The sequence below is a fragment of the Myotis brandtii genome, unplaced genomic scaffold (genome assembly GCF_000412655.1).
Source record: "Myotis brandtii unplaced genomic scaffold, ASM41265v1 scaffold1260, whole genome shotgun sequence".
In the NCBI taxonomy this organism is placed as follows: Eukaryota; Metazoa; Chordata; class Mammalia; order Chiroptera; family Vespertilionidae; genus Myotis; species Myotis brandtii.
Genome location: NW_005354426.1, coordinates 849,493 through 861,920, shown reverse-complemented (window position 1 = coordinate 861,920; position 12,428 = coordinate 849,493). Strand labels below are relative to the sequence as shown.

General features: G+C 40.1%; 1 protein-coding gene across 3 annotated transcripts in view; it reads right to left on the bottom strand.

Annotated features, from left to right (window-relative positions):
• Positions 1-3,741: 3,741 nt before the first annotated feature.
• Positions 3,742-12,428, bottom strand: part of LOC106724948 (zinc finger protein 658B-like) — a 24,544-nt gene continuing 15,857 nt past the window's right edge. Inside the window, exons 1-2 of one of the 3 annotated variants that reach the window (XM_014534199.1) lie at positions 9,493-10,929; positions 3,742-3,907 (exon numbers count right to left, since the gene is read on the bottom strand). In XM_014534199.1, the coding sequence (XP_014389685.1) occupies positions 3,834-3,907; positions 9,493-10,753 (1,335 nt within the window). In that variant the 5' untranslated portion in view covers positions 10,754-10,929 and the 3' untranslated portion in view covers positions 3,742-3,833. Of the gene's footprint in view, positions 3,908-5,028; positions 5,153-8,456; positions 9,157-9,408 lie in introns of those variants that run through there. The other 2 variants (XM_014534198.1, XM_014534197.1) reach the window with 2 other exon arrangements.

Genomic DNA, 12,428 nt, shown 5'->3' with positions numbered 1-12,428 from the left:
GTCAGGACCTGGTCTCATGGGGTTTTACCCGCGCAGTTTGAAAGGTGCTTGCAATCTACTTAGGTGTCAGTGCCGCCTCTTCCCTGCCCCGCCCGGCTTCTCCGATCACCCTGGGGGGCTGGGCAAAGGCTGCCCGGTTCTTGCCTGCTGCCTGGGTTTCCAATCACCCTCGGCAGCATCTTCCATCCTTCCCTGTTTGCCTCCCAGCATTGCGCTTATGTATGCAAATTAACCGCCATCTTTGTTGGTGGTTAACTGCCATCTTTCTTGGCAGTTAATGTGCATATCGCCCTGATTAGCCAATGGGAAGTGTGTCGGAGGTACGGTTAATTACCATGTTTGTCTTTTATTAGATTAGATTCTAAGGTCCCACACTTCAAATACCATAACATTGGGGACTAGGGCTTCAAAATATGGAGATTGGGGGGACACAAATATTCAGTCTATAGGGTAGGGGATGAAAAAAGAATTCACATACAAGTCATCCCTACTTCACAATTTTTTTTTTTTTGCAATACCAGATCTGGAAGTCCCTATAATGGGGCTAAAATTAATATCCAACAGTTTGGAAACATCACCAAATGAGAAACTATGTCTATTACTTTGACTAGTGGCAAGAATTCCAAAGGGATTGATTGGATGGATAATCTCCCTGTATCACCAAGTTGGGCTGACTATGCAAATGTTTGTTGCCTTGAAGGTGCTCACGATCTACATAGTGGCTAGGACCCGGTCTCAGGGGGGTTGCAGTTCGATCTACGTGGGCGGTCAGGACCTGGTCTCATGGGGTTTTACCCACGCAGTATGCAAGGTGCTTGCGATCTACGTGGTGGCCAGGACCCGGTCTCATGAGGTTTGCAGTTTGAAAGGTGCTCGTGATCTACGTGATAGCCAGGACCTGGTCTCAGGGGGTTTGCACTTTGAAAGGTGCTCGCGATCTACCTGGTGGTCAGGACCTGTTCTCATGGGGTTTTACCCGTGCAGTTTGCAAGGTGCTCGCGATCTACCTGGCGGCCAGGATCCAGTCTCATGGGGTTTGCATTTGAAAGGTGTTCTGATCTACTTGGTAACCAGGACTCGGTCTAACGGGTTTTTACCCACGCAGTTTGAAAGGTGCTTGCAATCTACATGGCAGCCAGGACCCGGTCTCAGGGGGTTTGCAGTTCGATCTACGTGGTCAGTCAGGACCTGGTCTCATGGGGTTTTACCCGCGCAGTTTGAAAGGTGCTTGCAATCTACTTAGGTGTCAGTGCCGCCTCTTCCCTGCCCCCCCCCGCTTCTCCGATCACCCTGGGGGGCTGGGCAAAGGCTGCCCGGTTCTTGCCTGCTGCCTGGGTTTCCAATCACCCTCGGCAGCATCTTCCATCCTTCCCTGTTTGCCTCCCAGCATTGCGCTTATGTATGCAAATTAACCGCCATCTTTGTTGGTGGTTAACTGCCATCTTTCTTAGCAGTTAATGTGCATATCGCCCTGATTAGCCAATGGGAAGTGTGTCGGAGGTACGGTTAATTACCATGTTTGTCTTTTATTAGATTAGATTCTAAGGTCCCACACTTCAAATACCATAACATTGGGGACTAGGGCTTCAAAATATGGAGATTGGGGGGACACAAATATTCAGTCTATAGGGTAGGGGATGAAAAAAGAATTCACATACAAGTCATCCCTACTTCACAATTTTGTTTTGCAATACCAGATCTGGACGTCCCTATAATGGGGCTAAAATTAAGATCCAACAGTTTAGAAACATCACCAAACGAGAAACTATGTCTATTACTTTGATTAGTGGCAAGAATTCCAAAGGGATTGATTGGATGGATAATCTCCCTGTATCACCAAGTTGGGCTGACTGTGCAAATGTTTTGTTGCCTTGTGGATGGGACAGCCATATTTCTCTGCACTTAACCAGCTCAACCCTATACGGCTAGGAATGGCCCAAAGAGGAAGCCCTGGTCATTTCGCCTTGCTACCATCACTATCAGTGACTTCAAGGGGAAAGGTTGATTTTAAAATTATGGTACATGGGAGCAATAGTGAGATTGTTGCTTAGTGGAGGGAGCCAACAAATGTGTGTTACAAAAGCAAACATTCTAAAATAACAGTGGTGCCTGAAGAGAGGCTTAGAACAAGTGAAAACTATGCTCTTAGCTTAGACTCAGGTGCATCTTGGGACAAAAGACTGCCAAAATTTCCTCCACTTTTAACTAAATGAAGGAGCTGTACAATGGCCAATCTAAGCACACTTTCGTCCTTTTTATTCTATAAACAGATCAGAACTCAGATGACTATATGGAACAATACCAATGTAGCTGTCTTTTTTTAAAAAATATATTTTATTGATTTTTTACAGAGAGGAAGGGAAAGGGATAGAGTTAGAAACATCCATGAGAGAGAAACATCGATCAGCTGCCTCCTGCACACTCCCCACTGGGGATGTGCCCACAACCAAGGTACATGCCCTTGACTGGAATCGAACCTGGGACCCCTCTGTCCACAGGCCGACGCTCTATCCACTGAGCCAAACCAGCTAGGATGTAGCTGTCTCTTATGATTCTCATTCCATAGAACATTGTGTCTATAAGACAGAATGGGCTTAAAGATTTACACTTGAATGACAGATTGATCAGAATTCTTATTATTCAACAGATGTATACCATAAAGTGCAGACAGCTATAGATCTGGGAGGCCCCCCAAAAAGAAAAGTGTAAAAATATAAAAATATGAGACAATCTGTATCAGCGTTATAGGGTGGTCTAAATTATGCAACCCCACATTTGTTACTACAACTGTCTGAAATCTGTGTGTATTTTGACTGTCTATTTGATTACATGTTGTTGAAAGGCAAATGACTGTTGTCAAACTAAGAGTGATGTGTATTTTGTAAAAGGCTTTGACAAAAAATCAGGGGATTAAGTCCAGCAGACTTGGAATAGGCCTGACATAAGTATCTATACATCACTATTCATTAGTCCAAGATGAAATACATTAGTGTTGCTTTGTAACCATGGACCCAAGAAGTTTGGGGACATGTTTGAACATCTTATCAACAGTGTTTATTGATAACAGTGCAACTGATCATTTATACCCATTCTCATTAAGACCTTCAGAGTCTGCTTACCTAAAAATACACCTACATACCTAGCACAATAGAAGAAACCTCGGCAGTAAATCAACTTTTGGCTTATAGGGTATTCTATGCACATGTTAGTTCTTACTAGATAATAAAATTATCTGTGCAATGGGTAACATTGGGAACTCGTGCCTGACTTTTATCTAAACCCTTTGCTGTGAAGCAACCTCTGGCTGTGAAGCAATGCATCCTTTTTCCTTCATACATTAACATTTGTAAGTATTGCCATTTTGGGCCTGAGTCTTCTTCAGCAACTTAACTCTATTTAACTGTCACTGTTAGTGCACCACGTTCCTTGGAATGTCGCAGTTCTGTAGTTTAAAGCCTTGTGGCCACTTCTCAATGTATAACCTTTTGCTCTCTCATGCGTTATCTACCCATAAGGCAGTGATGGCGAACCTATGACACGCGTGTCAGAGGTGATACACGAACTCATTTTTTTGGTTGATTTTTCTTTGTTAAATGGCATTTAAATATATAAAATAAATATCAAAAATATAAGTCTTTGTTTTACTATGGTTGCAAATATCAAAAAATTTCTATATGTGACATGGCACCAGAGTTAAGTTAGGGTTTTTCAAAATGCTGACACGCCGAGCTCAAAAGGTTCGCCATCACTGCCATAAGGCATGTATAATCTAGTTCTTTTTTCATGTTTATTCAGTAGTCTCTTTTGTTCCTTCCCATATTTTCTGTGCTTTCTCAGTGTGCTTGTTGGTTTCTCCTTCTCTTGGATTCACAGTGAACTCTGGCCACCAATAATCTTCTCTGGTTTCCTGAGAAAACAATGAAGTTTTATTCCTGTTTATCACAATAGGCATGATTACATTCTACTTGTGCTGTTGGGTTATTATCTTCTATCAGAGGTACATGCCTATTTTGAAAGCATGTTATCAGTAGAACTGTTTTTCACATGTACTTCTATCAATTTCTCTCCCAGAAGTGTTGCTTTTATAACAGTTCCTATTAGATTTTCATCCACACTTGTCTGATGATGTGCACTGCTTCTGTGCAATAACATATGCCTGTGTTCATGCTTCACTAGTAAATCTTGGTCTCTATAGTCCTTCCCTGGTTTAACTATTAAGTTATTATCTAGGAGTGACCATTTGCTCCTAATCTTTTATGTATCTATCTCATTATGTCATCTGCCTATTGTCGATAGACTCAATCTTATTTTTCTAATGGTAACACACCCACACCTGTTTTGTTTTTATTTAATCCCCACCCTACAATATTTTTCCCACTGATTTTTAGAGAGTGGGATGGAAGGAGGAGGAGGGAAGAGAGAAAAACATTGATGTGAAAGAGACACATCGATTAGTTGCCTCCTGCATGCCTGGGCTGGGGATGGAACCTACAGCCAAAGTACGTGTCATTGACTGGGAGAACCAGCAACAACCCTACAGTCCACAGGCCAGCACTCTAACCACTGAGCAAACAGGCTAGAGCGACACCACTCTTTTTTTAAGTTGTGTTAGTACCATACAATTTATCAATGCTTTAAAAAGAAAAAACCCTATGTAGGCATTTGGCTGTGATACCCCATCTTACTCTCAAGCCTGACTTATTTCTCCTATCATCTTGAATTTCTTACTTATCATGGATTGTCATTCTTTTTATCTACTGTTATTATCTTGGTTAATATAACCACCTCTGGGTTGATTGGCTCAGAAAATGCAAACTTTCTTTCAGTCCTTTCATTACTCAAAGTCCAACCTCCGAAGATAAAGATGATGTATAGAAGAGCTCAGCCGATGTGGTTCAGTGGTTGAGGCAGGAGGTTGCGATTTTGATTTCTGGTCTGGGCACATGCCCTGGTGTGGGTTCAATCCCCAGTGTGGTGTGTACAGGAGGCAGCTGATCAATGGTTCTCCCTCTTCATTGATGTTTTTATCTCTCCCTCTCCATTCCTCTCTGAAATCAATAAAGATATATGTATATTTTAAAAGATGTATAGAAGAGCTGAGCACCACTTTCATGATGAGATGTGAAGATAAATAAAATCCTTAAGTTAAATCCTGGGGAACAAAGAAAAGGGCAATGATTCTTTCATGTTCCAATAAACATTAAAACCAAAAAGTTGGATTGTGAACTAGATCAGCTTAAGACTATTTTTAAACTCCGGGTGTTCTAGTTTTTAACTTATTTATATTGTCTCCAACATTAAAATAAGAAATATATAAAAAGGATTTTGATCTTATTTTATGTACAACTTGATAAACTATTAGTTTATTAAAGAAATTTTTATCAAGTAGCAAGCATGGTGCTATGCTTTTAAGTTGAGGGATACTACCTCAACCAGGTAATCAAGCTTAGCATTGTTAATGATCATTCACGTTGACAGCATATGGTATTAATGAGAATGGCTTTTTTTTTAACCTCTGTGATCTTCCTTCAAAAGTATAAAATGGTAACACCAGTGCAAACATAAAAATATACCAGAAACCCAAATTGAGAGTCTACAAAATACTTAAGTACTCCTCAAAACTGTCAAGTTAATAAACATGGAAGGTATGAGAAATCGTCACAGACCAGTGGAAGCTAAGGAAACATGAAAATTAAGTGTAATGTGGTATCCTGAATGAAATTTCAGAATACAGCAGTAGAGAAAAATACTAGTGAAATCTGAAAAATAATATGTTTAGTTAATAATGTATCAGTTTTTCTTAACAATGACAAATGTACCAGAGTAATAAAAGATGTTAATAAGGGGACTGTGTGAGGAGTGTATAGGAATTATTGTTTTAACTATTCTTTAAATCTACAACTATCCCAGAATGAAGTTAATTTTCTAAAAATTTAAAGTAGTTTTCTAGAAATCAATAGTTTTCTGAAAAAATCAAGCATGTAGAGATACCCTTTTGGCCCCGTGCAACACACTCACATTGTATCAAAGTGGCAGAGAATGAGGAGGGACAAACATATTCTCTTAGTTGCTGGAACTCTCCTGCCACCAGGAGTGCTAACCCAGTCTCTGGTGTGCTAGCCCGGGTGGTACTATCAGCTTCATCTCCTGGCCTTTTTCTATGGCAGTGATGCCACCAAGTAAAGCAATGATAAGCCAGTCAAAGAAATGCCTGTTTTCCAATTAATGGTAAAGAACAAACAAAAACACATAGTGTTCCCTCACATAATATTAATAGAAGATAGGGAATAGAAAATTTACTCAGGGAATCAACTGACATTGTCTACATAATCTACCAGATCACACTTGCAGAAAGCAGCATGCCCAGTGTTGAGATAAATTTTTAGTGGTTCAGGTTTTAAAAATGAGAAATTCATTTACTTTCTTCTCTGTGCTGACCAAACCATGTAGCCTGAAATTAGGACAGATTGAACAAATATTTTCTTGGCTAAGACTATACTATATTGTTCCCCCCCCCCACAAAAAAGCAAGTTCTTTTCAATACTAATGCAGTGCTTCTGACATGAAAGTAGCCCTGATTTCATTCTAATTCTACAACCTCCTATCCAAGCAGGGCAAAAATCAACTAGTTTGCAATGCTGCAGTATCAGCAAGCATCATGGGACTGGGAAAAGATCCTATACCGGATACTCAGGCTACATGCATACAAGAGAGCTAAGACTTGCTTAATAATTACTCAGTGCAAAATGAACCACTAAAATGGCATAAAATGAAGGCCAAACGACTATGTAAGAATCAACATCCACCACACATGCAAAGAATCCTTGAGAAATCTTATGGTCTTAAAAAAACAGGGCCAGACCAATAGTCAGATATCCCAGGCAGGCCAACATCGAACAGCATCAAGCTGAGGGGAGCCAAAGAAGAAGCACATAGACCAGTGGTTCTCAACCTTGGCTGCATATTAGAATCACCTGAGAATCTTTTTAAAATCCTGATTTCTGGGCCTCATCCTCAGGAAATTCTGTTTGTTACTAATGTTGTGGCCCCACCCCATAACAAAGAAACAGAAATTCCGAAGGATGAGGCCCAGAAATCAGGATTTTAAAAAGATTCTCAGGTGATTCTAATATGCAGCCAAGGTTGAGAACCACTGGTCTATGTGCTTCTTCTTTGGCTCCCCTCAGCTTGATGCTGTTCGATGTTGGCCTGCCTGGGATATCTGACCATTGGTCTGGCCCTGTTTTTTAGGACCATAAGATTTCTCAAGGATTCTTTGCATGTGTGGTGGATGTTGATTCTTACATAGTCGTTTGGCCTTCATTTTATGCCATTTTAGTGGTTCATTTTGCACTGAGTAATTATTAAGCAAGTCTTAGCTCTCTTGTATGCGATTTTACTCATTTCTGAAACTGACACATTTTCTTAGAAAAAAATTATCTGTTGCAAACTCAATGTGTTAGAAATGTCACAACAAAATACAAGGTTTTAGTCTAATCTTAATTGTTTGATGTTTAATAAAGTTCACTGGGAAGTAAAGGCCTTTGTGTTTTTCCCTGAGATTTCTCTCATTTTTAATGAGGTTGTCTGATCATTCAGGATCATTGATAGAAGTTGCCTTCCTCATGTGAGTTCTATAATATACAATGACAGGTTGAATTATGATAGATCTTCTGACATTTATTATATTTACAGAGTTTGTGAACCCTCAAAGGAAAAAAAGACACCTATTAAGAAGAGCTTCTGGTGGCTACTTTGGCTCAAACAAACAAACAAAAAAAGCAGAGCCAGCAGCCATTTCTGCACAGGGGACTTTTATGCAAACTGCTCAGCACTAAACTGCCATTGGCTGAGCCAGCCCTTATAATGGTTTCCTGGAATCCTATTTCTACCAATTGGATTGAGGCTTTCTCCATTCAATCAGAGCAGCTCTATTCTGACCAATCAGGACCAGTGCCTTTGGACCAAACTGTGAGGATTTGGATGGCTCATGTGCATGAGGACAGACCAATCAGGGACCAGAGGCAGGGACTTCTGTCCATTTAAGCCAGCTCCCCTCGGGCTTGGGGAGCGAACTTTCCACTGAAGACCGTTTTTCCCCAGCTACAGTAGAAACATGGGAGATGCCTCGTTGGAGCAGACCAGAGCTGCCTGGCCAAAGACAATCCTGGCCCAAGGGTGACCTAGGCCCTGCTGTTTTCACAGCTGCACTGCATCACAACTGAGCTATTCCTCAGCTGTGCTATTTTCACAGCCATGCTATAGCACTGAGTCAAGTTTCCTTCCTCACTGCACCCCAAATCAGGGATTCCTGTTGGTGCTGAGTTGGCACCAATGACCCAGGGTTAACAGGTTTAACTTCATTCTAATAGAGTTGGCTAAATTATATGCATTTAACCAATACACCAAATCTTTAAGACCTCAAAACAGGACAAATGTAATTCCTGTTTAAAGGGAAAAAAAAACCGCGAAGATTTGTTAGTGGAAAATTGTTTCATCACTACCTTGTGCTCTATGCTCAATATACAGCACACAAGTCTGCCTTGCAAATTTCTCCATTCCAGTATGAATAACAGAACAGGAAGAATGCAATTTTTAAGGCTAAACTTAGCTGATATGTAACAGCATAATAACCCATGGCCAGCCCCACCTGGATGAAAGGCAGATTGGGAAATTTAGACATGCTTGTGCCTATTAGAAGAGGAAATAGTTAAAGGAAACAATTTGCAGTCTGTGTGACATGGCCTTCTCCACTGTGTGTTTTAATAATCAGTTTCTTCAGAACTTTCCAAATTCACTACATGGAAGGTTTTTCTCTCTGGTGTGCCTTCTGTTATAATGTACTCGAAGAACTGCCTTACGAGCGAAAGTTTTCCCACATTCATTACATTCATGTGGTTTCTCCCGTGTGCATTCTTTGATGTACTCGGAGGGCTGAATTATGAGTGAAACTTTTCCCACATGCAATGCATTCATAGGGTTTCTCCCCTGTGTGAATTCTCTGATGTGCACTGAGGTGTGATGTCTTGAAGAAAGTTTTCCCACATGCATTACATTCATAGGGTTTCTCCCCTGTGTGAATTCTCTGATGTGTACTGAGATGTGATGTCTTAGAGAAAGTTTTCCCACATGCATTACATTCATAGGGTTTCTCCCCTGTGTGAATTCTCTGATGTGTACTGAGATGTGATGTCTTAGAGAAAGTTTTCCCACATGCATTGCATTCATAGGGTTTCTCCCCTGTGTGAATTCTCTGATGTGTACTGAGATGTGATGTCTTAGAGAAAGTTTTCCCACATGCATTACATTCGTATGGCTTCTCCCCAGTGTGAATTCTTTGATGTACTCGGAGAGCTGAATTATGAGTGAAACTTTTCCCACATGCATTACATTCATACAGTTTCTCACCTGTGTGGATTCTCTGATGTGTTCTAAGGGTTGAATTATGGGCAAAAGACCTCCCACAATCACTACATTCATACAGTTTCTCACCTGTGTGAATTCTCTGATGAGTACCGAGGTGTGTCCTCTGGGGAAAAGTTTTCCCACATGCATTACATTCATAGGGTTTCTCCCCTGTATGAATTCTCTGATGTGCACTGAGGTGTGTCTTGTTAGAGAAAGTTTTCCCACATGCAATACATTCATGGGGCTTTTTGCCTGTGTGAGTTCTCTTATGTGCTCTGAGATGTGATGTCTTAGAGAAAGTTTTCCCACATTCAATACATTCATTCGGTTTCTCCCCTGTGTGAATTCTCTGATGTTCTTTGAGCTGTGCCATCCTGGAGAATGATTTCCCATATTCATTACTTTGATAGAGTTCAGCCTCTGTGTGTGTTCTCTGATGTACTAAGAGGGCGCACTTCTTGTAAGATTCCCCACATTCACTGTTATAAGGTTTCTCTTTTGTGTGAACTGTCAGATGTTCACTGAGGTTTGACATCTGACAGGAAGTTTTCTCACATTCATTATATTCATAGAGACAGGCCCCCATATGAGTTCCAGGATAATGACTAGTGTGTGAATTTGAACAGAAGAATTTCCCACACTCCTCACATTCACAAGTCTTCTCCTCTGAGTGGGTCCTCTGTTGCTGAATGAGGTGTGCTTTCTGGTAAAAGAACTTCCTGCATTCATTACTTTCAAATGCCTTCTCTCCTATGTCATTTTCCTGATGTACACTGAAAAGTGAGTTTTGATGCAAGGATTCCCCACGTTTACCACATTGGTAGAATTTCTCTTCTGTCTGAGTTCTCTGATGTATTGTAAGGTTTAAGTCCTGGTAGGAAGCACTTGTACATCCATTAAAAACACAGACCTTATCTCCAGTTTGTGTCTTCTGATGTACCAGATGGGCTGAGCTTTGGGTCAAGTTTTCTTCACATTTACTGCTTTCAAAAGCACCATGTCTTGTAACAGTTCTCTGAGGTTGAATGAGGAGTAAATTCCTGTTGAAATTATTTCCACTTTCATTACATTCATAGTGTGTCACAGTCATCTGAACTTCATCATATTCCACAATAGTGGCTTTGTCACAGGATCTCCCACAATCATTAAGATCAAAGCATTTCTCCTTTGAAACAGTTCTGTGGTTAAATAGAGTTGTGTTATCTAAAATTATCTGCTTTTCTTTACTCCGTGGTTTATTATCAATGAATATTACTTGCCAAAGAGGTTTCTCTTGTTTTTCCTGGTTCTCCTCAATGTGGACATCAACTTTGTAATATCCTAAAATTAGAAACATTGAAAACATCTTATGAATTTTACATTTCTTATTATGAGGAGCTTATAATCATGTTTTGTTATGCTTTGTATTGTTTCTAGTCATGTTTTCAAAGATTAATAATTCATGCGCACAGACAGAAACACAAGACACACACTCTTTCTCTCTGCTCATCCAAGTTGTTTAAAAAAACAGAATTACTCCCAGTGCTAGCCAAAATGGAGCAGCCCCATTCTTCCAGGTCCTCCCTCTCGCAATTAAAAAATCCCTAAGGAAAAAACCCCTCAGCAAAGTGGGAATAGAGGGATCATGCCTCAACATAATAAAAGCCATATGTGACAAACCTACAGCCAACATCATACTCAAAGGGCTAAACTAAAACCATTTCCCCTAAGAACAGGAATGAGACAGGGATGTCTGCTTTCACCATTCTAGTTCAACATAGTACTAACATACAGCGATCAGACAAGAAGAAAAAACAAAAGGCATCCAAGTTGGAAAGGAGAAAGTAAAACTGTTATTATTCACAGATGATATGATATTGTACATAGAAAACCCTAAAGACTCCATCAAAAAAACAATTCTAGGGCGGGAGGGGAAAGTGAGGGGTGTGGGAAGAGACTGGACAGAAATCTTACACCTATGGATGAGGACAGTGGCGAGGGCTAAGTGGGAACCGGATGGAGGGGAGCTATGGGAGGAAAAAAGAGGGACATCTGTAATAATCTGAACAATAAAGATTTATTTAAAGAAAAACGACTAGATTTAATAAATGAATTTGAAAGTGTAGAGGGAAACAAAATTAAACCCAAAAATCGATGGCATTTTTATAGACCAACAATAAAATCTCAGAAAGAGAAACAAAAAACAATCCCAGCTACCATTGCAACAAAAAAAATTAAGATACTTAGGAATAAACTTAACCAAGGAGGTAAAACACCTGTACTTGGAAAACTACAAGATGCCGATAAAGAGCTAGAGGAAGATATACACAAGCAGAATATACTGTGTTCATGGATTGGTAGAATCAACATTCTTAAAAATGTCCATACTGCCCAAAGCACTCTATAAATTCAATGCAATCCCGATTAAAATACCAACAGCATAGTTCACAGATCTAGAACAAAGACTCGAAAAATTCATAGGGAACAAAAAAGACCCCAAATAGCCACAGCAATCCTGAGAAAGAACAAAGTTGAAGGAATCACAATACCAGGTATCAAGTTATACTACAAAGCCACTCTACTCAAAATAGTCTAGGACTGGCACAAGAACAGGCATATTGGTCAATGGAATGGAACAGAGAACCCAGAAATTGACCCAAGCCATTATACTCAATTACTATTTAATAAAGGAGGCTAGAGCATACAGTTGAGTCAAGAGAGTCTCTTCAATAAATGGTGTTGGGAAAATTGGACAGGGACATGCAAAAAAAAATGAAACTAGACCTCAAACTTACACCATACACAAAAATAAACTCAAAATGGATAAAGTACTTAAATGTAAGACGGAAAACCATAAAAACACTAGAGGAATCCAAAGGCAACAAAATCTCAGACATATGCCGAAGCAATTTCTTCACCGATACAGCTCCTAGGGCATTGGAAACTAAAGAGAAAATAAACAAATGGGACTACATCAAAATAAAAAGCTTCTGCACAGCAAAAGAAACCATCAACAAAACAACAAGAAAGCCCACTGCATG